The 25966-nt window shown below is 39.7% G+C and overlaps 2 protein-coding genes across 2 annotated transcripts in view; one reads left to right on the top strand and one right to left on the bottom strand.

Annotated features, from left to right (window-relative positions):
- Positions 1-10846, top strand: part of dhrs11a (dehydrogenase/reductase 11a) — a 35826-nt gene extending 24980 nt beyond the window's left edge. Inside the window, exons 2-7 of the mRNA XM_033644277.2 lie at positions 1800-2009; positions 4570-4664; positions 5216-5345; positions 6077-6169; positions 6267-6332; positions 7531-10846. Of these exons, the coding sequence (XP_033500168.1) occupies positions 1800-2009; positions 4570-4664; positions 5216-5345; positions 6077-6169; positions 6267-6332; positions 7531-7572 (636 nt within the window). The 3' untranslated portion in view covers positions 7573-10846. The remainder of the gene's footprint in view (positions 1-1799; positions 2010-4569; positions 4665-5215; positions 5346-6076; positions 6170-6266; positions 6333-7530) is intronic.
- Positions 10283-25274, bottom strand: LOC117271540 (sodium- and chloride-dependent GABA transporter ine). The gene is made up of 13 exons (XM_033649770.2): positions 25075-25274; positions 23156-23290; positions 22858-23062; positions 18966-19098; positions 18731-18865; positions 17575-17678; positions 17359-17483; positions 14399-14511; positions 14166-14306; positions 13961-14060; positions 13222-13322; positions 12938-13105; positions 10283-11216 (listed from the first exon to the last, which is right to left on the bottom strand). The coding sequence occupies exons 1-13, from the start codon at positions 25220-25222 to the stop codon at positions 11064-11066; spliced, it is 1761 nt and encodes a 586-aa protein (XP_033505661.2). The 5' UTR covers positions 25223-25274; the 3' UTR covers positions 10283-11063.
- Positions 25275-25966: the final 692 nt, after the last annotated feature.

The following is a 25966-nucleotide window of genomic DNA, read 5'->3' as shown; positions in this document are numbered from 1 at the left end:
CTGCCTCTTGTCTGGGATTAGTTGCATCACCAAAGCCCTGCTCAGCATTGTGAGCTATGAACATGTACTTATTATCTTTACAATGTTCTTCACATTGCTTTTAAAGTAGGGTTCAGTACTCAACATCCATGCACAGAATGAATGTGTCATGTGTTGCGGACTATAAGAAATAGTTGAAAGAGTTGTGGAGTTTATGTGAGTCTGTTAACTGTGTGCCTGGCTGGACTGAAAGAACCAGCCCAACCCTCTCAGGTACTCAGGTAGATATCATGTCACATGGCTGCTCTAAATTCTGGTCTGTTATCACATGTCACATGTTGTGCACAAGATGTCCACTGGTGCTCTGATGGATGAATCTGGATGTAAGACCTTGCTGTTTCTTTTTTGTGGGACTGAGACCAAACCAACATTAATTTGTTGGTTGTTTATATTGTTAGTGATTCCCAACCAGGGGTACCAGGAGACGCATGAGACACTAATTAATTTGATGAACTAGGGCTGCAGCTAATGTTTATTCTCATTATCAATGATTGTTTTCTTGTAGATGAATCGATTTGTCTATAGAATATCAGAAAAAAATATGAAAAATGTCCATCCCATTTTCACATCTCAGTTTGCTACGTTGACTTTAAACAATGACCAGCACACAGAAGAGGAAGTCTTGGCCCAGATATGTTATCCAGATATCTGCTAGCTGCACCTGAACCCTGAACCTGAAATATTTACCATTGCCCCCAGAAGTTAAATCATCGTCAGACTGAAGCTCTGAGTCTGACCTCATCTGAGGGCTCTGTGGGAGTACATCAGACAAAAAATGCCATTGTCCATCACCCATGTCATCAACCACTGTCTTCACCCTGACAATTGTGCTACTCTAATGTACATAGATGGCAGTTTGCAGTCAGGTTCAGGTGGTTGATTAAGGCATATTGTTTGTGGGTTGTGCGGTGCGGATTGGCCCTCGTGATGGGTTGGGTAGGTGCAGGTAGCACATTACAAAACCCTGACCCCCCGCTCTGGACGTATCTGAATGCAACTTCATGTATTGAATAAGACCAATACACCAAAATGTCCCATCACAAAAGTTCAGTGGGTCAATTTTACCTTTAGTGCATCTACATGTTGAATTCCTAAATATTTTGTCCCTCTGGCTGCACAGACGCTCACACAGCTTAGTGTTAAAGTGCTGCGCATCATCACCAGCCCCACCCTCTTCACCCACGCCCCCTCCTGTCTGACTGGCACCCAGAGCAAGACATCAGGTGACTGGTGCAGCTGTGCCTGGCAGGGGATCTGTGTCAGTATGTATCAGACCTCACAGTAGTGGACGGCCAGCTGACCTGGTTGGAGTGCAGCCTGCTCAGCCTGCAGCTGGCTCAGGCCAGCTGTGTCCCGAAGGAAGAGGCAACCCGTCAGTGCAGAGCTTGCTTCTTCTCATCTCGGGTCCTGATTTAGATATTTGGTAGAAAGTGGAATTTCAGTTACCATGCTTTTTATTATCAGGTAGAGAAAAGACACTGGAGTGATTTTGCCTTCACTGTAAGGTTGTTCTGTAAGGTTGCCCCCGCTGATGTGCTGTTGATTTTATGGCTGCACGTTCTCGCTGCTTCCTCAGTGTCTGAGTGGGTAGGGTGCTGCAGGTTAATCATTTCTAGCTCTTGCCTAACAGTGTCTCAGTCCTGATGATAAATGTATGGCAACCCATAGTGTTAAAATGTTGTGTTTATCATCCTCGAACAAATCTGTTAAGTATGTCGTCAAATTGGCTCTGATTTTTTTTTCTTCGTCTTTGTTTTCAGAAGCTGGCAGCAGAATGTCAGAGTGCAGGCTACAGCGGCACACTGATCCCTTACAAGTGTGACCTGTCCAATGAGGAGGAGATCCTGTCCATGTTTTCAGCTATCAAGACGCTGCACAAGGGTGTGGACGTGTGCATCAACAATGCTGGACTGGCACACAACGAGCCCTTGCTCAGCGGAAAGACCGAGGGCTGGAGGAACATGATCGACGTGGGTGGATCACACAGACACACAGATAGGGATTCTTAGGTTGGAACAAGCTGGAGAGAAACATATTTATTTAGGATTTAGAGATAGTCAGAGGAATTATCCCCCTATGTTTATGGCATATTGATTTTATGGCTGTGCTACTCAAGCAGAAAAGCAGAAGGAGTAGCTGATATGGCTGCCCAGTGTGAGTCTTCTGTGTGGTATGGAAGCCCATTTCTGCCATTGTCATGAAAACAAGATCCTGTACCTCATTATAATGAGACAGTTTTTTTAAAATAATGACTCAGTATCTCAAAATAATGACTTAGTCCCTCAAAATAATGACTTACTTTTTCAAAATAACAACTTAGTATCCCAAAATCATGATTTAGTATCACAAATAATGACTTAGTTCCTCAATAATGTCTTAGTATCTCAAATTAATAACTTATCATATCATAGATAATGACTTGATTCCACAAAATAATGACTTACTATCAAATGATAAATGAGTTCCTCAAAATAATGACTGAGTATCACAAATAATGACTTAGTTCCTCAAAATAAGACTTAGTTCCTCTTAATAATGACTTAGTATCTCAAAATAATGACTTAGGTCCTGACAATAATGACTTTGTTCCACAAAATAATGACTAGGTTTCTCAAAATAATGACTTAGTTCCTCGAAATGACTTAGTTCCTCTTAATAATGATTTAGTATCTCAAAACAGTGACTTAGGTCCTGACAATAATGACTCGTTCCACAAAATAATGACAAAGTATCTCAAAATAATGACTTAGTATCTCAGAACAATGACTTAGGTCCTGACAATAATGACTTCATTCCACAAAATAATGACTAAGTATCTCAAAATAATGACTTAGTATCTCAAAACAATGACTTAGGTCCTGACAATAATGACTTCATTCCACAAAATAATGACTAAGTATCTCAAAATAATGACTTAGTTCCTCAAAATGACTTAGTTCCTCTTAATAATGACTTAGTATCTCAAAACAGTGACTTAGGTCCTGACAATAATGACTTTGTTCCACAAAATAATGACTGAGTATCTCAAAATAATGACTAGTTCCTCTTAATAATGACTTAGTATCTCAAAACAATGACTTAGGTCCTGACAGTAATGACTTCGTTCCAGTTCTTCTTAATAATGACTCGGTATCTCAAAATAAGACTTAGTTCCTCTTACTAATGACTTAGTATCTCAAAATGACTTAGTATCACAAAATAATAACTTAGTGTCACAAAATAATGATTTATTTCCTCAGAATAATGGCTTAGTTTCTCAAAATAATGTGGACTGAAATAATGACTTAGTATCTCAAAGTAATGACGCAGTATCTAGACATAATGACTTAGTATCTCAAAATGCCTTATTTCCTAAAAAATAACATCTTAGTATCTTAAAATAATGACATAGTTTCTCAAAATGATGAATTAGTATCTCAAATAAAATGACATAGTTCCTCTGAATAATTATTTAGTTTAAAAATTAATGACTTAATATCACAAAGTATTGACTAATTTTTCTCAAAATTATTTAGTATCACAAGATAATAAGAAATTCTTACAATACTTAGTATTGTTAAATAATGATAAACTCTTGAAATATGACTATATGATGAAATAACGACTAAGTATCTGAAAATAATGACTTAATTGTGCCATAGTGTCTCAGATGAATTTGAAACTTTCTTAACATAACAACTTGGAATCAAAAAATAATGACATGGGGTTTTTTTCAATGATGAGAAATTTGCTTTAAATAATAACTTCTTATCTCAAAATATGCCTAAATCAAAATATTGAGTTTTTCATTATTTTGAGATACTATATCATTATTTTGAGAAGGTCTTTTTCATTATAACCAACAGTATTTTATATCTTTAGGTCACATTGGCAGAATTGGTCGTCCACAGTTTGTGAGCTTGTGTTGTTGAAAGAATAAGAGTGGACACATGGGTCTCCCTCAGAGGTCCCCTCCCCCTCACAGAGGCTGCTTCATTGGCTCTGAGGAGACGCTCTGGCACAGCAGAGGCCCACTAATGAAAGCCAGCACTATTTCTCTTGTTTGGATGTTACATTCTGATTCATTGAGCTCTTGACCACTGAAGACCCCCCCTGCTCTAAAGTCTCTGTCTCCAGAGTCCCGCATTCGCAACACTCGTCCATCTGTTGTCATAGCAGCCCACATTAACGTGTGTACAGCAGTGTGTATTTTTAGCCTGTGTTTAATCTCCATGCTGACCTTGTTTGGTCACTTCCCCGTCTTGCCACCACGATGGCTTTAACCTGACGTCTATCAGTGTCACTACGGGAGCAGCTTAGAAGCCGCACGCTGGATGGGAACAGCAGGTTCAGCTGGTCTAACACAGTGACCCAGCAAATATCAGTCACCTGAGCTGATACAGTTTCATCACACGGCATTCTTGAATATTGCAAATTCTGCAAATGATATCAACTTACTAATTTTTTTCCACACAGCATGAATTTTGGGCTATTTGTACTTATAGTTTGTCTGAAACGTTAATGACACTGCTGTCTTCACCTTCCCTGCAGGTGAATGTCTTAGCCTTGTCTATCTGCACCCGTGAGGCGTACAAATCAATGAAGGAGAGGAATGTGGACGACGGCCACATCATCAATATTAACAGGTAAGCCATACAGATGACCTTTGAATCCAAGAACAAATGTATAGATTAATCTGAAAACACCTCAGCCAGTATGTTCAGGGTGGTTTTGGCCGCTTGGCGAACTCAGTGCATATGCTTGATGTTTTCTACTCAGGTGATGTAGCATTGAGGATGTGCTATTGTGGTATGCTAACTCCATTTTACAATACACACTGAACTGTTTTTGTTTTAACTTGTAATGATCCCACACTCTACACTTTGTTGTATTCTTTGGCATGTCTCTCGCTCTTCTCTTCTCTTGTCCCTCTTCCTCTACATGCACTGAACTTGATGCTTTTCTTTGTCATACATGATAATAAGCTGAATATCTTTGGATTTGGACTGTTGGTTGGATAAAATGTATAATTTGAAGACGTCACCTCGGGCTCTGTAAGAAATCTTGCCGTATAAATGAGCAAGTGGAGGCATTTTAAAAAACATGACACGTAAACAGAGGCTGGGGTTTGATCAAGTCCCAGCTACAGTATGGGGTTACCAGCTTGTGCATCTGTTTCTTTATCTCCCTGTTGCAGTATGGGTGGGCATCGAGTGGTGCCGAGTGCTGATGAGCATTTCTACTGTGCCACTAAATACGCTGTGACTGCTTTGACTGAGGGGATACGGCAAGAGCTGCGAGAGGCAAACACCCACATCAGAGCAACAGTGAGTTGGTTATTCACCAGCAGAGTGTGCAGGATTTTCTTTTGCCTGTGCCGCAGCTCGCATATCAGACCACATTAACACAGGGGTGGAATGTAACTAAGTACATTTAATCAAGTATTGTATTTATGTACAAAGTTGAGGTACTTTTCATGTTATGCAGTTTTATACTTCCCCTCCACCACAGCTCAGTGATCTATATAGCTGAGCTTCTCACACCATACCATCCAAACAGGCCCCTCGGGTCTGCTAGTCTGGCTCTTCTAACTGTTCCAGAGTCCAGGTTAAGACAAAGGGTGATCGAGCCTTTTCAGGTCATGTTCCTCGGCTTTGGAACAGGCTCCCACTGAGCATCAGATCAGCTGACTCTGTTTACGTCTTTAAATCTCGTCTGAAAACTTACTTTTACAGATTGGCCTCTCCTGACAGTTGATAGACTTCCGGTGTGTGGGGGAGTGTGTGTGTTTGCAGCCATGTGTTTATGTATGCATGCTTAAAGGTATATATATATATATATATATATATACATATGTTTAAGTGTATATGTTGGTGTAGCAAAGCACTTTGCTTTTCAGATCGAAAAGTGCTCAACAAATAAAGTTATCATTATTATTATTGTTACTGTAAGTAGAGGACCTAAATACTTTTTCCACCACTGTATAAATGGCTCTACATACAGTATGCACTTACCCTTTTTCTTATGTCCGTGTGTAATGTGTTTTCCTGCCCTGCAGTGTATATCTCCTGGAATAGTGGAGACTGAGTTCGCCTTCCGGCACCACAACAGCGATCCAGAGAAAGCAGCTGCAGTGTATGAGAGTATGAAAGTAAGCATTTGACTGAGAGTCACAAGATGTATTTCACAAAGTGAAAATATCCGAGCGCTGTTGCATCAGTAATTCCTCTTTTCTCCACTTGTTCCAGTGTTTGAAAGCAGAAGACATAGCCAGTGCGGTCACATTTATCCTCAGTGCCCCTCCCCATGTCCAGGTATCGCTCTCTTATCAGCCGGTCACCAGAATAAAATGTTGGCATTGTATGTTTCTGCAAACCATCGATGTTACATTTGTATGTGTTATCATGTATCATATGTGTATCATATTAGCATTTCTAAAGTTACATAGCTCAGATTACATGCATAGTTACATCAGGAGGAAGGGATGGTGGATGGCGTGACACCTAGGCGAGATGGCTGCCAAGCAGGCTGCTGAGCAACAGCACGCTGTTTGACCAGTGACATTTCCAGCCATGTTTGTAACCACCAAACCAGGTATTCTTAATGAGATTTTGACACATTTCAAGCCATTTTTGTGACAATAAAACTAGATATTTTTAGCAAAACATCAGGACATTTTCAGTCGTTTTTTGTAGCAGCCAAGTAGGATATTTTAGCAAGACATTGAGACACTTCAGCTGTGTCTATTGTGACCAAACCAGATATTTTTAACGTGACGTCAAGACATTTCCAGCCGTGTTTGTGGTGACCAAACAGGGTAATTTTAACGAGATGTTGGGACATGTCCAGCCATTTTTGTCGCAATAAAACCAGGTATTTTTAACATGATGACAAGAAATTTTCAGCCGTGTTTGTGGTGATCAAACCAATATTTTTGGTGAGATGTCAGGACATCTCTAGTCATTTTTTGTAACATTCAAATAGGATATTTTAGCAGGACATCAAGACATTTCCAGCTGTGTCTGTTGCGACAAAACCAGATATCTTAAATGAGATGTCAAGACATTTTCAGTGTTTGTGGCAACATAATCTTGTATTTTTGGTGAGACATTGAGACATTTCCAGCCGTTACCGTTGTGACCAAACCAGATATCTTTAATAAGTTGGGACATTTCCAGCTGTATTTGTGGTGACAAAACAGGGTATTTTAAACCAAAACATAATGTTTTCCTAACCCTAACCAAGCATTTTTTGTGCCTCAACCTTACCACACACTATCCACAGCGTAGATACATGTATAACTGAAAATTGAAACATGAAGTTTAAAACATACCTGCTGCATGTGAAATGTACAAATTTGCATATATGAGTCAGAAACGTACAATGCCAACATTTATTCTGGGGATTTTGTTGCTCTTTCTGTGTCTGTCTGGCTTTTATACCATCAAATGCATCAGATGGAGGTGAGTGGCATTGGTGTCTGTAATGATCTCCTTTTATTTGTGTCATCAGATTGGAGACTTGCAGTTGAGGCCAGTAGAGCAGGTGTCATAGCAGTGCAACAGGAAGCTGCAGGAGGAGCAGACAGACAGCAGCCATGGTGACTCCTTAGTGACCTCTGCTGGGCGAGGGAAGAGGGTGGTGGGGGGGGGATACAAATCAACTATAGCTGTGTTGGATCTGCAGGGACGTGGTCAAAGAAGGCTGGAGTCTTGAGGAGGCTGTGTGAGGAAATGAAGGGCTTAGACTTTGTAAACCACTACAGAAATACTACTGAATGCAGCGACCTGGTATTTGTGAATCGTCGAGCCCGGTCCTGAACTGAGCTGAGTCCAAACTACAGTCGGAACAAATAACAGAGGAGAGAGTTGCTGCTGCTGTGCTTTGTGGTCATCTGCACGACCATCACTTCAGAGGGAAGAGTATGCCATTGATTGCACGTTTTTTGTTTTTGTAGGTCATACGACATATCTTTTTGAAATTAAATGGAAAGAGTAATTGCTGTTTATACGATTTTTTTGTTTATTTTTTTTTTATAAATATTTTAACTTTTGATCATAGATAGATGTGGTCTCACACTCATTAACCATAGACGATACTACCCACTGTAACTAACCATCGACAGTTTGTCCACCCTGCAACCTTTACTCACCATATGTTCTCACAAACACTTTCAGTTACTCTTGTTTGGATCGACCAAGGTTTCAGGAATCTGGAAAAGTGCAGGAGCCGCTTTCTGTTAAAGGAATACTTCATTCCCCAAATGATCATGTTTGTCAATGACTCACCCCATGTGTTATGTTGAATCGGTGAAGAAAACTGTGAAGAAGGGTCACAAGGGTCCCCATTTAAAGGGGTACTTTGCTGATTTTCAACCAGCTTTGTATCAAAATAATGTGGGTAGTATCAAATATCAATAGTATCACCCCCACCCTCCGCCAGATGAGGCGGGTGGTGCACAACAGGTCATCTGGCAGCGTTTGGCTCACTCTCCAGGCCTGTTGCTTGAACTACAGACTGTACTTTTGCATTTTCATATCAGTTGATGCCACAACCACAGACATAAAGAGTGTAGAAGCAGATAAAGCGACATGACCCGCCCCTCCTTGTCTCTCTCCCAAACTCAGACCTAAATCTGATCAAGCGGTGAAACAAGGCAGTGCTGATCGAATATAGATCAATATTATGTCACAGCACTGTCTTTTTCTCGCATAAAATGATTTCAGAAACATATTTCAGTGCTGTGTATGGCTGTAGTAGCGAGAGTTGGTGAACAGGAAGTGGGTGCCATACTGTTTCCTGCACAATGAAAGCAGAGGCCGAAAAAACTGGGATCAAATGGTAAAAATAGGCAGCGTTGATCAAATATGAACCAAGATTCTGTAACTGAGTTGTTGGCATTGTTCTCGCCTCAGTTGTTTTCAGCTTACCGTTTAAACGATTTGTGTCATTCATTCATTCATTCATTCATTTTCCATAACAGCTTATCTTGTTAGGGGTCGCGGGGGGGTGGAGCCTATCCCAGCTGACACTGGGCAAGAGGCCAGACTATCGCAGGGCTAACATATAGAGACAGACAACCATTCACACCTACGGCCAATTTAGAGTCACCAATTAACCTGCGTGTCTTTGGATTGTTGGAGGAAGCCGGAGCACCCGGAGAAAACCCACGCTGACACGGGGAGAACATGCAAACCACCCTGGGGTTCAAACCAGGAACCCTCTTGCTGTGACGCAACAGTGCTAACCACTGCATCACCATGCATTTGTGTCAAACAGACAAATTCGCATTATGCCACCTACCTGTGCGGGTGTTTATTGGTCTGGTGCGGCGCAGTGCATTCTGGCAGTTGGGGTTTTTCTGCCTCTTGAGCAACAGCAAATGCCACAGTCCTTTTTCTCGTTTTCTTTGGTCACCAATATTAGAATTATTTGCATCTTTCCATTCCATAGACGGCCCAGTTTTCCTCTTAGCAGTGAAATACGTCTTCAACAACAGAGGAACTTAAAAAAGTCTGTTTATGGACTCTCACACAACTCTGGTGTAATAAAGGGTTAGTTCGGATTCACCATAGTCACAATAACAGAAACAGACTAACTAATCAAGGCAGCGCTAGACCAGGAAGTCCTGTGATCAGCGAGGTAAAATTACTTTGTTCGTCAATGGAGTCTGGCTTTGAAGAGAGCATGGATAAGTTTCACTTTCTGTTTAGTTCCCTGTTAGAAAGGACTGTCTGTTTGGGATGTACTGAGCATACAACTGGATAAATGAGACTTGATTATACTGCACAAGGTGTGTGAGAGTTTGTAAATGGATTCTGAAAATGTGGACCCCTATGGGTTCAGTTCATCAATAATTCTCTCCTATTTTTGGGTTCTTGGTTCACTGTGGAGGCTTGCGAGAAAAACAAAGGTTTTAGTGCATTCAACATAACACAATGAGAGTAATTGATATACAGATGGTCATTTCGGGGGTGAAGTGTTCCTTTAAGCAGGAGTTTCTACGGTCCACCTTTTTGCCTGTGTAATTTAACTTGTTCTGCACTTTGGATTCATTCATGAGGAGGAACTATAAGAGGGAAACACTGGCAACTTATGCAGGGGAAGAAACTAACTCTGTGTACATGCATACCCTAGAGATGTGTACCTTTCAGTGGAAATATCTCCTTTAATGAATTAATAAAAACAATTGCCCAAAAGTAAGTAATGGCCTGTGGTAATGTTCACAAGAAAACCTGATTACACAGAAAGAAGACACGAGCTGTGGACTTTGTGACATGTTTTTATTACGCCTTACATGACATGACATGACATGACATGACATAATTGCATGACCCATGTACTACTTTATTTACCACCTGTGTATATCAGTATATCATATATATCAGTTTTATCAGCAGTGCCCTGTTGCATTTGACCTAATAAATGAGTCAGCCACAATGAATGGGTCCACAGTGCTTTATGTCTTTAAGGGAGGTTATTCAGTAGTCTGCTAAAGTTCAGCTGTGTGACCTATGAGTGTGAAATAGTGGCATGACTTTGTCATTTTACAGGCTAAAATGTATGTACTAAATTTACTGATCTGACATTTATAAAAACTCCAAACTGCATCAACAATCATGGCCAAAAGATGGCACCCTTTGCAAAGTTGAGTCCAGAAATGAGGCTGGTGAAATGTGTGCAGTGTCCTGATCACCACATGAGGAAGTGCTGGCCAGACATTAAGATGTACTGTACATTCTGTCTTTCCACATCTTATCACATTAAAAATCTGCTAAACTGTTATAGAAGTTAAACTAAACATATTTAATCAGTAGGCTCACAAAAATTGGCCATTTTAATATATCTGCATGGCAGATATGCAGCAATAGATTTTCACAACCATGTAAATAATTTTTTCAGTCGACTTCTGTTTAACTTACCAGAAGGTTGTTTAAGATTTATGGCAAAAAAAAAAAAAAAAATTGTGATTAACTTAAACTTACTAATAATCTACCACTCTTGGTGGCTAGCTGGACATCGGGATAGTGCGAAGCACAGAGGTATCACATGTTTGTCTGAGTAGGAGGTTTTTCAGGTAGATGGATGTTGGAGCTGATGACGGCTATGTCTGGACGTCCAGCTCCTCCTCCCCTCTCATAGTACGGCATCTTTGATATTTCATTCAGGGTGTATGGTGTGACGGACAGCTTAAGTTTCTGTGGGAGAAATGTATGTAACGTGTATATTAACATACAACTTGATTTTATATGAACATGACATGGCAAGCAACCCAGTCGCTAAACTAGATTTTGGCATTGTACTTTTCTACAAACCACAAATATATTATGTTTGTATGTTTCATATGTAGCAGAAATGTCTAATGTGTGGGTAGGTTTAGGCACAAAACCCACTTGGTTATGGTTAGGAGAAAATTATGCTTGAAATACCCAGTTTGCTCGCCACAAACACGGCTAGTAACCTCCTCACGTGTCATTAAAAAATACCCTGTTTTGTTGCAACAAACACGGCTGAAAATATCCCAATTTAGTTTTAAGAAAAGGTCCTGTGTGTAGGATATATATTGGCATTCAGCGATGATGTTGCAGAACTGCTGTAAAGCCCTGTGAGGCAAATTGTGATTTGTGATATTGGGCTTCATAAATAAAATTGATTGTTTGATTGATTGATTGAACTGAAACTTTTTCTGTGTGCCAGATGTGTGCGACTCCAGTGGCAGATGCAAAAAAGCGAAAATGTGAATGACCCTATCTGGAGCTAGTGTTTAGTTTGTCAGTTCTGGGCTACTGTAGAAACAACATGGCAGACTCTCTGGATGAAGACCTGCTCCATATATGGATATACATGGCAGATTCTAAGGTAATGAAAACACAATTCTCAGTTTCAGGTGACTATAAACTAACGAGTTATATTATTAGGTTACGTTAATTATAAATATTATATTCCATTTCTGCCAATAAATGCCCCTAAATCTGACACACTTTAAAAAAAAAAATACTAAGTTTTGACACACCACACACATGGCTGGAAATGCCCCAATGTGTTTAAAAAAATACCTGGTTTTATCACAATGGCTTAAAATGTCCTGACGTGTCTAAAAAACAATACTCAGATTTGTTGCAACAAACACAGCTAGAAATGCTTCAACATATGTTAAAATTGACCTGGTTTTGCCACTACAAACAAAGCTGGAAATGTGCTGGCATAATGTTAAAAATACTCACATTATGTCACAACAAACATGGCTGGAAATCTCCGGGCGTCTTTAAAAATAACTGGTTATGTCGCAACAAACACGGCTTGAGATGTCACAATGTGTCATTACAAATACCCAGTTTTTTCGTCTCGACATGATAAAAAAATTATGTCACAACAAGCTCAGTTGAAAATGTCCCAAAACTCTTTCAAAATTACGCAGTTTTGCTGCAACAAACACAGCTGAAAAGGTCCCCATATGTTGCTAAAAATTCCAGATTTTGTTGCAACAAACATGGCTGGAAATGACCTGACCATTCATAAAAAAAATACCTGGTTTGGTCGCAACAAATACGGTTTTGTTGCTACAAACACAGCTGGAAATGTCCTGACATATTGTTAAAAAAAATACCCGGTCTTGTCCCCAACGTGTTTTTGAAAAATACCCAGTTTTGTCCAAACAACCATGACTGGAAATGTCCCGACGTGTTGTTAAAAAGGACCAGGTTTGGCTGCAACAAATGCGGTTGGACATGTCCCAGCATGTTGTTTGAAATACATGGTTATGTTGCAACAGACATAGCTTGAAATGACGATGAGTCATTAAAATTAAAAAACCTGGTTATGTCACAGCAAACATAAATGCCCTGAAATTCTTTAAAAAATACCATGTACCACCTTCAGTGTCTTGGGTGGAGAAAAGCAAATGGTAAATGTGTATCACCTGCATCAATGAGCCAGGCAGCACCCACAGTGTGTGAACAGCACCCAAAGGAATCCAGATGATGGAGCCCATGGCAATGACCCAGCCGACCCCCTGAGCCCAGGGAGGGAAGACGTAGTGCTCATAGCGGGCTGGTTTGAACTGAATGATGGAGAAAATCAGGATAACCTGTCAAAAGAAGAAACATATAACGTTAAATTGTGACACTTTTGTATCTCAGTTTTGCTTTGGGGTAAAAATAAATCTTGACTCTAAATGATGTGATGTTGATCCTGTTGACTCACAGCGACCAGCCCAGGAGCAACTATCAGCCAACACAGCCTGAAGTAGATGTTTGGTCTTTTTCCAGTCATCTCCTTCAGGTTGTCTGAAAGTCGAGTCACTCCTGCACATAGAGCGCTGCTTCAGTTAACAGCCATGACATTTTATTTGCACGTTGACAGACTTTTACAGCATCTATTTGGCAACAAGAATAAAAGCTAGATAAAAGTAAAAAATACACATATTAGACTGAAAAGCTGAGAATATTTACCAGCCCAGTGAACGGTCGTGCCTTTCAAACATAAAAGTGGCAGTACGAAAGAACAAGAGAGAAACGAACAGGAGGAAAAAGTAGCAAAGCGTGTGTGTGTGTGTGTGTGTGTGTGTGTGTGTGTGTACACCTTGTAACTAGTAACTAGTGTGCATTAGTGTCCGTTGTAACTACCTTACGCCACTGATTGTGGTATTGCTTTGACCTTTAGAAGTAAAAAATCATAATACATCTTCCACCACTGCATCTGACCTTTATATGTATTAAATGTGTGTACTTTTGATGTAAATAACATTAACCATCACAGCTGCCATTGTTAGATTCATCTGAATCATATCAATGTTGCTAAAGTGATGTAGTATATGAGCTGACTTTGTCATTGGGAGGTGGAGGGGACGGTGGATGGCAAGAAACCTGCCAAGCTGCAGACCACTGTTGGAGACCGTTGTATTAACTGGCCACTGTGAAAAAAAACACAACTTATTGCTCACCGTAACTCCAACAGATGGCTACAACCTCAAAGAATGCAAGAAACATAATGGACACTATGGCAGTGTAATGGTCCATGAGCTGGAACACATAGATGCCCACCTGAAAGGAGACACACTCTTTAGATCTGCAGCTAAAATGAGACTAATGATTTCATAATCTGAATATAATTTGGTTAAAGTTCATCCAGTACATCAGAGTCTTTACCTGCATGACACAAGGAATCCCGAGAAGGAACGCTGCACTACAAACAGCAAGAACAAACAGCTCCTTACGCTTAAAAAACTTAATCAGATGTGAATAAAATTCGTCCATGAGACTGGTCACCATCACTTCAACCATTGCAAACTGGCAAAAAAGAAAACAAAACATCTCTGTAGGATTGCTGCAAATAATCACACTAGTATCACTGATGTTGTGATGTTTTCCCCATTAACTACCTCACTGTCCAGTCCGAGGCAAAGCAGCATGAAGAAGAACATCACAGCCCAGAGCTGAGGCACTGGCATGTTGGCAAAGGCTTGTGGGTAAACAACATAAACAAGTCCTGGACCTGGATAAACAAACAAACACACAAGATGTCAGTGTAGCATTAATGATTGAAAAAATGTAGTTATGGCTTTTCTAAAGACGGACACAGAGCGATATGTTAAGAATTTATCAACATTTGTATCACTAAGTGAGACTATGAAGGATTAAAAACCAAAATGTGTCTCTGGATTGTGAGTTGTTAATGCCCATATAAATATTAGTGGTAAGTTTATAACCAGTGGTCGAATTGAGGGGGGATGAGGGGGGGATGCCATCCCCTTTGTTAGAAAATTGACCAAAAAGCATCCCCCTTGTTAATCTAGAATCTGTGTGTGCAGGTATGGACATAATTTGAGGGGGGGCACAGGGGACATGTCCCCCGCACTTCCTGTATCTGTGCCCTCCGTCCCCCACACTTTTTACAGTCGTTACAACCCTTCAATTCGTTTTTAACATGTGGTAACATGTTTTTCCAAGCATTCTTTAAATGCACCATGAGTAGGCGATGCCAGGCGGCATACACGCGCTGTCATGTTGTGATCAGAATCAATTGCTGACAGAGGAGAGGTGTTCTACTGGGCAGTGCTGCTGTGTGTTAACTATGTTCAGCAAAGCAGCCAGCAAGAAGCAAAAACCTTGCACAGTTTCTTCCAAACAAACCGTGTAAGTTGAGTAATGCTGTTGCATATAGATAATGTTAGCTAAATGATGACTAATTAATAGATGCCAATATATTAAGATAGTTAACAAGAACACTAATGTTAATTAGTAGGACTGTAGGACTATGTAAAATCACTTGCTAGCTAGTTTCACGCTAGGAATAAACTCCTCCACTCCTCCTTAATAAGAACTTGTGCTCACTATTGCTTTGCACATATTTTTTTAATCTTTATTGCTACAATAGAAAGAGCAGGGTCAGGGAGGAGACAGTGGACCAGAGGCCAGCAAGGATTACCATGCAGGGTCTTCACAGGTGAGGAGAGATTCTAACTGTCTGAGAGAAAATATACAGCATAAAAGTGACTGTGCGATTAATTTCCACAGCTATGTCACCACTACTATTCCTAATTCTATTTCTAAATTTTGCTTTGCACATTTATTATTTATATTATTGCAATGGATAGAAGAGGGACAGGGAGAAACCAGGCAGGTATCAGGACAGGGATCTGACAGCAGCACCAATTATCAGCCCAAGGCTTCACAGGTAAGGAGAAATTATAACTGGCTAAGGAAATGTCTATAGGATAAGAGTGACTCTAAGATTAATTTTCACAGCCATTTCAGAATTACTCTTATTTATACTCTAAAATGTTTTTTGTCTGTATTGCAATAGCAATACTAGTGCATTATTTGTGTTTTTAAAGGCAGCAGGTATAGGTCATGTCATTTTTCTTTATCTTGATTAATTTTGCACAACTGTGCTGTCATATTTGATGGTGTGCACGCAAAAAAAAGTTACATTGCATCCCCCTTGTTAAAAATTAACAATTCGACCATCGACCACTGTTTATAACCAGACTTCATGCACCGCAAGTTAGGAAACTTTCTTGGTGTATGCGCCAGGTAGGGCCCCAGGAAAGCAGCTCAGCCTAGCAGCACATTCTCCCCAGTGGCCACTCACGGTATTGCAGCAAAAAAACATCCCCTGCAGCAAAAAGCATTTTCCCCATAGGCCACCACTGTGAAAGAGGCTTCTGTCAAACTGTTGACAGGACATTTCAAACTGCAGTCAAGGTCAAATGTGACTCTGTCTGTTCTGAAGTTTTGAGCCATGGTGATTTCGTATTCGTAATACTTTCTTCAAGCTGGGAAAAGCAATTTAAAAACCAGGACGTCATCACGATTTAAAGTCTAGGAGCTGAGCAGGAACTCATGGGCGGGGCCAGTGGGAGAAACATTACTGTGCATGTTCAGTCGGCAGCATACCGCGGAAGTAAACCCAGAAGCTAGAAAACTTTTTGCATATGCCAGGCGAGCAACTCCATTGGACTGAATAGGCGACATCTTGGCGTCCGATATCTAGTTAATATTAAAATCTATGGTTTTCCCCGTGCTGTCCAAAAGGTGATTTCTGTCCGCCGTCTACCGTCTGCCTAATTCCATCTAAACGCACCATAAGAGGACACATTTATATCAACTCGCCTTTTTCCTTTGGTCGAATCATCATCGCTTTAATTCCCTGTTATGACATTTTTCATTGGGTTGTAACTCTGCATTTACTTTCCCATAAAAAATGATCCATCACAATGTACAAGGAGGCAATACACAACCCAATCGCCATAATAAATCCTGGCACTGAACATCTCCACAAACAAAGGATACCATAAGACTTCAATTAAAAGCCTAGTCCCTTTTACTAGCCCGTTGATTTTGGTGATTTAAGCAAATAAAAGCCTGGGCTATTAATTGAGGTTTTACAGCTATGTTATATTTGCATGTTTTTGTGTAGTGATAGTTTGAAACTTTATGTTTCAACGACGCTGTGGTTAATGTATAGTTAGGTTTAGGCAGAAAAAACACTCAATTATGGTTGTAAAAAATCATGTTTTTTCATAAAATTTGGGGCACAATCCCCGCTGGAAAAGCACGGGTCACTAAAAAATACCCACATTTGGTGCCTAAAATGCCGCAGGAAAAACACAGACAGGTTGCTAAAATACACCTACGTTTAGGGACTGAAAAAGCATCTCACTTAGGTGTCTTGCCCTGCAGCATCCTCTCCACCCCAGGAGTAATTACACAGTCACACACAAGTATTATTAGGGTAAAAAATGTGACACTCTCCGAACCCATATTAAATCAAACCAGCTCCCCTGAAGCTGAAGAATATTCATCAAGACTGTTTATATTACTTGTTTTGCTCTCTTACCATCCACAGCCAGATCGCTGACAGGGATGCCCTGCAGGTAAGACATGTATCCAAAAGCAGAGAAAATGACAAAACCTGCCAGGATGCTGGTGAGGGAGTTGATGATGGCTATAGTCATGGTGTCCCTGTGGGGAGAGTAGATGTTTAACTACTGCGCAGAGATCATTACTGTCACTGCTGAGGGAGAAACTGAGTGTGAGAGTTTTGGCTTATTACTTCAGAATGTTGTTGTTGAAGGAGTTGTAACTGGACATGGCCAAGAGGGAGCCGAAACCGATCCCGATGGAGTTAAAAATCTGAGCTGCAGCATTCACCCACACCTGCAACACAGAGGGATGATCAGCCAAAACCACTGATCACTGACAGTAACAACCATCAATACTCATACCAATATCAGTGCTACTGTAAATCTACCAGTATCAATGAATAATACAGAAATAAATAAACACCTGCATATATACTGGAATCAATAAATAAATGCATAAACAGAGAAATAAATTCAGACGTTAGGACCTTCTATCTCACTGACATACAGACACAGAAATTTAAGTAGTTGCACAAAAATGTAGAATTGTTTAATGCCCTGTTTAATTATCAACTTGTATTTTATCTATTTATTTCCATTTCCATTCATTTATTTATTTTTAAATTTCTTTTTATATTCATTTATCCATGAATGTATTTATACATTTATGAATTTATTCCCATATTTACTTATGCACTTATTTATTTATTCCCATATTTATTTATTTTCAAATTTACTTATACACTTATCTATTCATTTATAATTTATTTTCAAATGTCTTTATATAGTTATTTATTCCTGTATTTATTTATACATTTATTTATTTATTTATTCCCACATTTACTTATACACTTCTCTATTTATTTATTCCCATTTTTATTTATACATTAATTTATTTATTTTCAAATGTCTTTATATATTTATTTATTCATGTAATTATACATTTCTGTATTTATTCCCATATTTACCTATACACTTCTCTATTTATTTATCCTCATTTTTATTTATGCATGTATTTATTTATTTTCAATTTTTTTTATATATTTATTTATTCATGTATTTATTTATACACTTTTTTGTTTATTTATTCCCATTTTTATTTATACATTTATTTAGTTCTTTTCAAAATTCTTTATATATTTATTTATTCATTTATTTATTTATTTATTTATTCCCATATTTACAAATAAACTTATTTATTCATTCCCATTTCTGTATTTATGAATTTTGTAATTTATTTATTCATTTCTGCATTTATTGATACTTAAGTTATTTGTCGTCCTCCATAGTTAACTGCTCCCCTGTGTCTGACAGAAGTTCCTTGTCTCTTTGTTTCTTTTGTCTCACCTCCACTGAGAGCAGCTTGTCCCATTCCGGCATAATGAAGAATTTTATTCCATCTATAGCTCCGGGAAGCTGCGCATTATTGACCAGCAGGGCAATCAGGATAACATACGGGAACAGGGCCGTGAAGTACACAACCTACAAAGACGAACAAGGGTTGTTATTCACTGTCTGTCCACTGTCTGTCCACCTGTCTCGCTCCATCCTCTTTTCTTAATTTCTTGCTCTTTTCACTTACCTTGCCTGTTGATTTCACGCCCTTAAAGATGCAAAAGTAAATCAGGATCCAAGCCAGAAGGAGAATGAGTAAAAGCTCCCATCGGAGCACTCCTGCTTCTTCTATTCCACTAGTCTGCTCCAGCATCTTATATCTTTAAAGAAGCCCAAAAAAAAGGAGAAAATGTCATTAATACTATATTATGATTACATTTCACATTAATCCTGCTACACATTAAAACTGAACACACTAGCCATTAACAAAGTTTCACAATTCTTTCCTATTGTAATAAATGTTTCATTATAATCTAATGGACAGTGGGCAGGTAGGCATTAACATATGGCATTCCACAGGGTTCCATATTGGGTATATTAATGTTTCTGTTCTGTACTGGTTGCTGTGTCGTCATCATCTGACCACTTATTACTGACGTTTTTTATCAACCAAACACTATCTGTGTCCCCTGTAAGCATTTAATTAATATCAATACACTTCAGTTTTCACAGGAAGTTTCCCATTTACATTCAGTCTCTTTCAAAATGAACGCACTACATCTGTACAACACCGCAAATTTATTTTTTTCCCCACAACAACTGCTGCACGTTGTTGAGTTTAGGCAACAAAAGCAGGTGGTTAGGTTTAGGAAAAAGGAGTTTAAAGCGTTGATCAGTCAGTTACACATTCCATTCCCACATTTATCAGCCAATCACAGTTAAAAAAGTAAATGAGTAAACCAAAACTCAAGGTTTCTCTCCACTTACTAAACAGCAACATACTCAGAATGAAAGATATGGGTTCTTCTTCAGCATGACACCATTTCATATTGAAAGGCTATTCACAATACTTCCCCAGTTTATCCACATTAAAATCAAAGAACCAGCATATGTTTGACTTTTAAACAGAAGAAATACTTTAGAACATTTAACAGAAGACTAGTGATGAACCTCAAGGTTAAAACATTTTTAAAGGTCCAGTTCGCAGGATTTAGGGGGATAGAATGGCAGTAATGGACGATAATATCATATATTAATATTAGTTTGAACCATTTACGTCTACATAGGGAGCGGGTTGTGGTATTTTTTACCAAGTAACCAGGTAACCGGGTCATAATTCTCAAGAGACATTGCTGTTGAGTTTTTCAATTTTGATTTTCTGCCATCTAGTTCCATTATCAGTAGCACAGTGTTGCAGTGGTTACCATTGTCGCCTCACAGCAAGAGGGTTCCTGGATCAAACCCAGGGTGGGGGATTTGAACCCAGCCCCCTCTGTGCGGAGTTTGCATGTTCTCCCTGTGTCAGCGTGGGCTTTCTCTGGGTACCCCGACTTCCTCCCACAGACCAAAGACATGCAGGTTAATTGGTGAATTGGTGTGAGTGTGAATGGTTGTCTGTCTCTATGTGTCAGCCCTGCGATAGTCTGGTGACCTGTCTAGGGTGTACCCTGCCTCTCACAACAATGTCAGCTGAGATAGGCTCCAGCCCCCTCGCGACACCCAACAGAACAAGCGGTTACAGAAAATGAATGAAAATGAATAGTTCGATTATATTGGAAAGAAGGCAGACATCTCTATGGCGACTATCTCCTACACTTGGCCACTCAAAACAATCGAGACAAGCGTGAGGAAAAATATGCATTTCTGATTTTTGGGTGAACTGTCCCTTTAACATTTTCCACACATTCTTATGATAGATATATAAAGAGTTAGAGCTGAAGCCTCTTACCAAACTACAGGGATTTTGTAATCCTGCTATAATCTAATTGCTATCTAGTCTGATTTTATAATTTGGCCACTACGAAAGCTGAGAACAGCTGTGCTTGCAATTAATTATTATTTATTTAAATGCCGTTATCTTTAGATCACGAGTTAATGATTTCGTTATCTTGAAAAACAAGCACACACACACATTTCTCTGGCAAAGGTACAGAAGCCGAGATCAGCAGTGCTTGCAATTTTTTTTAAAAACCCATCTCTAAATTAATTATTTTATTATCTAAAGAAAACAAGCTGTTTTTTATATCAAGATAATAAGATAATCAACTCCTTATCACATGAAAATAAAAGGTAATTTCCTCTTATTAAGTTAAATATTTATCAGAGATCAGGAGTACCATGCAAGCATGTGTACATGGCGTCTTGACAACTGTAGCAACTGATTTAAGCAAAAAATATCAGATTAAGGAGGAAGGAGTACTCATTATTGATCGACACATCAGATTATACTTCAATCAAGGTCTAACACAGGCAGAGATTGTAATGTGTCTTGCTGTTGGAGATCAAATTTAGATCAGTTGTCGTTTATGAATCCCCCCAACAATCATGAGACATGACAGTGATCATGAAGGTTAAAGTCAGGTGTGATCTAACATATCTGCATACAACAGTTGGTACGATATCCTACGAAAATGCACACATGACATGAAGTATTTAACATAACGTCAAGCTAAAGTTACTGTGGTTACATCTAGGAAAGAAATGGTTGGGTCTCTTTAGGTTTAGGCATGAAAAATTCACTCACAGTTCAATTCCAAACACAGGTCCCCTGGGGAAAGTCCCACAGGTAAGTCCTGTGTTTTGTGACCCATCTACCACCCCAACCCGCCACATAATGAGCCCGCTTCCAGCTTTATTCTTAACTCCCTTCAGCACAATGGTCACGTGATCACAGCCTTCCAAATCAACACATTCTCACTCCGACTTCGTCACATATTGATGTTTGGTCAAGGACTTTCCATGTCCACATATGACATGAAATGTACCCTGGGTGCGTTCGTTGTTGATGTTCTGGGGCGCCGTGTCAAGTTCAGCCTGTTACATGCATTGTCTTGTTTAAAGATACACTTCGGTTTTTACGGGAAATTTAAGGTTTACATTGTAGTGTATTATGATCTACTCTGAAGCTTTGGAACAGATGACCAGTTAGGGGCCCAGGGTCAAGAAGTATATATGGTCAGGGTCAAGAAGGTATTTATGGCCCAGGTCAAGGACTGGTGAAGTCCAACTAGAATATTTCTCTGTCGTCTGTTTGACTTTGTCTCACATTTCATAGACATGTCAGTCTATATAAGCAGGGTTTTTGGGGCTGTTATTCAGAGCAGTTCACATTGGCTTCGAACCCTCTCCAAGCAATCTAGATGCTTGATAGATGCTGTACTTCTTGTAATAAACCTTTTCTTCATGCAAGCAAGACGGTGTCATCGGAGTCTCCTTCATCACCTTCACATCATCGCTATTTAATAAACAACAACATACAGTCTCTTTCAAAATAAATGCACTACGTCAGTACAACATCGCAAATTGACATTTTCTTTCCTTTGATAACAAACACGTGGTTGGGTTTAGGAAAAAAGAACAGGGTTTAGAGTCTTACGGGATGCGAACACCGCTCTCTTGGGTGAAAGTTGGTGTTTGTTGGACCCATCCACCACTGCTCCCGCCCACCCATGCTGTCAAACCATAACGGCAACCGGCCATCCTCTGCTGACGTTAAAGGATGCCTTTTTTCATTGGTTTCTTATGCCCAAGCACTGGATTTCAATGACTTTGGAGTGAGACCGGGCTGTCCAAATTATGTGGGTTATGCATGAATTACTGGCTCATCATTATGTGGGATATGCACGAATTTTGGTGCATTACTTTTCATACGAACAGTGCATGAGGAAAGCTTGGATCAAATGAACCAGGTACTCATTTTCAGGTTCTCCATACAGTAATGGTAATGCAGTCTTGAGAAAGCGGAAAATCATTTTCTCGTGATAAACTGTCTTGGCATCTCGAGAAATTGGCTTTTTGTTTTCTCATGGAATGGAGATAGATTACTCCATTATTACTATTATAAACGAGCCCCTGAAAATACAACTAAAAGCATGGCAGTCCTTGGCCTCCGTACACTTCTCCCACACAGTAAAACATACTTGAAGAACTCCTGGCTAGCTGTGGAGGAGAAGCTGCTGTCGGTGGCATGACTGGTACAGTTCGGTGTGTTCCAGGTGTTGTTGCAGCTCTGCCATGGTAGCGGTGCCTGGAAGGAACTGAAGAGATAATAGAGGGCCCAGGTGATGACGATATTGTAGTAGGTGCACATGATGAAGGAGATGGCCACTGATGCTATGCCCACTCCTGAGGAGAAAGAAATAATGTCAAAATAATGTCCATTTTTCAGTTTTTTTCACCTTTCAGTGGCTGGAAAAATTACTTAATGCCACGGAGTACCTTTTAACAGAGGGCAGACGTTAGCCAGAGCGTGGACAGGCCCTCTCCTCATGTACTGACCCACAGTCAGCTCCATGTAGAGCAGAGGGATCCCCAATACAAACAGCATGAGCAGGTATGGCACCAGGAAGGCACCTAACAGGAAGTGATGGCGAGTCAGACGTCACACACAATTTGTAGGCAAAGGTATGGTAGCCCAGAACAGCTGTGCTCGCAATTATTTTTTTAATGCTAAATCTCAAGATCACCACTTAACTATTGAGTTATCTCAAGAAAAACAGCGGCACTGTGCATTGTTCTCCCTGTGTCAGAATGTTTTTTTTCTGGGTAATCCGGCTTCCTCTCACAGTCCAAAGACATGCAGGTTAACTGGTGACTCTAAATTGTCTGTAGATGTGAATGTGAGTGTGAATGGTGGTCTGTATCTATGTGTCAGCCCTGTGATAGTCTGATGACCTGTCCAGGTTTAGGAGTACCCATTATTGATCAACGCATCAGACTGTACTTCAGTTAAGGTCTAACAAAGGCAGATATTAAGTCTTTCTGTCCAACAGTCATGACCGTGATCTTGAAGGCTGAAACCATGAAGAGGAAGAGTACCTTTTAACAGAGGGCAGTTGGTTAACGGGTAACCACCAGGAATACGGCTCAGCTCATCGACTTGACATTGTAATGAAGTGACAGATTTTTGAATCGCTTTCCTCAGCTCCAGGAAAGTTTTACATATATCCTTTTTACACATAATCTCCATAAATCAAAAATTCAGAATAGAAAAAGTCATAATTGACTTTGTTTTTAGTTTAAGGCATCCTGTCAACAGTTTTACAGATATCTCTTTTACAGTGGTGGTCTATGGGGAAAGTGCTTTTTGCAGTTTTGCAGTTTTTTTTCACTGCAATACCAAAAATTTGCTTCAAGGCTGAAGGGCTTTCCTGATGGCCTGGCCTGGTTGGATGGGAGCTAGCTAGTGCGCAGATCATCCACGATTACAGCCAGTAATGCTGTCCCAACCCAACAGCGTTGCTGTGGAAACATTGTGCACAGCCTCCAGGTGACCCCGGCTGGTAAGCGCCTCAATTTTAAGCCGCAAAACCCTTTTAGCATCGTTAAATTAACTGTTAGCTCTGTCAGCACCGTTAGCAGTGTTAAAAGTGGTGGCTTCACCAAGACTTCATATCACAAAACATTAAAATCTCACCACCTCTAAATGGATAGTGCTTTGAAATGCCGTGCTAAAGCTAACAGTAATTGGATTGCCGGACCAAAAGAAAATTTAAAAATTAACCTGTCAGTCACTGGTTAATGGGTGTCTAGCTACTGAAAGCAAAATTAACATAAACTAACACCCATAATCCATAATCATCCAGTGATTTTTCCTGTGATAAATTATTTCAATATCTCAAGAAATTGGTGTTTAGTTTTCCCCAGAATCAACATAAATTAACCCTTTGTCACAAGAGAATAAGCTGTATAATCTTGAGACAACAGTATGTAAAAATCATAGCTGTTCTCGGCTTCTGTACAAATACAGTGTTATGGTGTCCTCTAATATTTAACTTTGTGAATGTCATCCTGTTCTTGCATTGCCCTCCTCCTATCATATCTCTGTATAGTCAGCTGCGGTATCTCTCCTTTGTTTTTTAATTGTAAACCAATGTTCCTTCAAACTGTACAAGCTGAATTTCAGAGTACAGTATGCAACACATACAGGCTGCGTACATGAAATGCACATTAAGGTAAAAGTTCAGAACATTTTCAAGTACAGTCAGCATCACTACAGGACAAAGAGCTCACTAACAACACAGTTTGTAAACCTCTGGACCCCACATTGAGACCCAGTGTATATGTACAGTATAAGCACAGAGGTTGGTTTGGTTTCATAATTCTGTTAAGGGGGAAATGTCATCTTTGTGTCTCACCTCCTCCACTCCTGTAGCAGAGATAAGGGAACCTCCAAACGTTGCCGAGACCCACAGCACAGCCAATGCCAGCCAGGGTGAACTCTATCTGTCTGCTCCATGTTGGTCTGTCGCGTTGTTGCTCCATGTCTGCTCCCAGTGTCACCATTCGTCGCTTCTCTGGGCCCAAACTCCATAGAGAGGTTGACTGGAATTACAGCAGCCCTGGGTGATATCACCTTCTGTTTTATTATCTGTAATGATTAGCTCAGCAGCTCTGAGGGTTACAGAGCAGGAAATGTCAGTTAGGTGTCACCATATCTTAGTGCTGAATAATGAGTGCGCAAGGGTTAAAGATTTTTTAATCTCATTTTGAAGTGGAAATGCTTTAAATATATATATTTTTTTAACAGTTGTTATCTATTGAGTTAGGAAGCAAGAAAAGACACAAAACATAACTATAAATCTTTTTTTTTTTGTAATGAAAAAATATTACTTTAAATATTCTAATATATTTTTACCATTTCATGGGTTCCTCAAGCTTTGCCTCTGTGACACCAAAAACTTAACATCAGTGAGAAATCTAAAGCTCAGAGATATCTCTTGAGTGTTTTATACCTTTTATGATACACACGAGCCACACATGAAATGAGTTTCCTGAGTGACACGTGTTGAAACACAGATTTCAGGTGGGGGTCATCACTGTCAAAGAAATCCCATGCCTGTAGCAATAGCCTTTATGATAAGCACAGCTACGTAAGGCTCGTGGCTCTTTAAATGTGTAACCTTGAAGAAAAAACACACAGCAGTTTTCTAAAGAGCTTTCATCAATCAGTCTTCTTTGTTTGCACTTTTCTTTTTAATTAGGCCTACGTCCCAGATGGATATTTATTGATTTCCTGTATTGTCTTAT

The sequence above is a fragment of the Epinephelus lanceolatus genome, chromosome 11 (genome assembly GCF_041903045.1).
Source record: "Epinephelus lanceolatus isolate andai-2023 chromosome 11, ASM4190304v1, whole genome shotgun sequence".
NCBI classification, from domain to species: Eukaryota; Metazoa; Chordata; class Actinopteri; order Perciformes; family Serranidae; genus Epinephelus; species Epinephelus lanceolatus.
The sequence above is the reverse complement of the archived record's forward strand: the minus strand, read 5'-3'. Positions and strand labels throughout refer to the sequence as shown.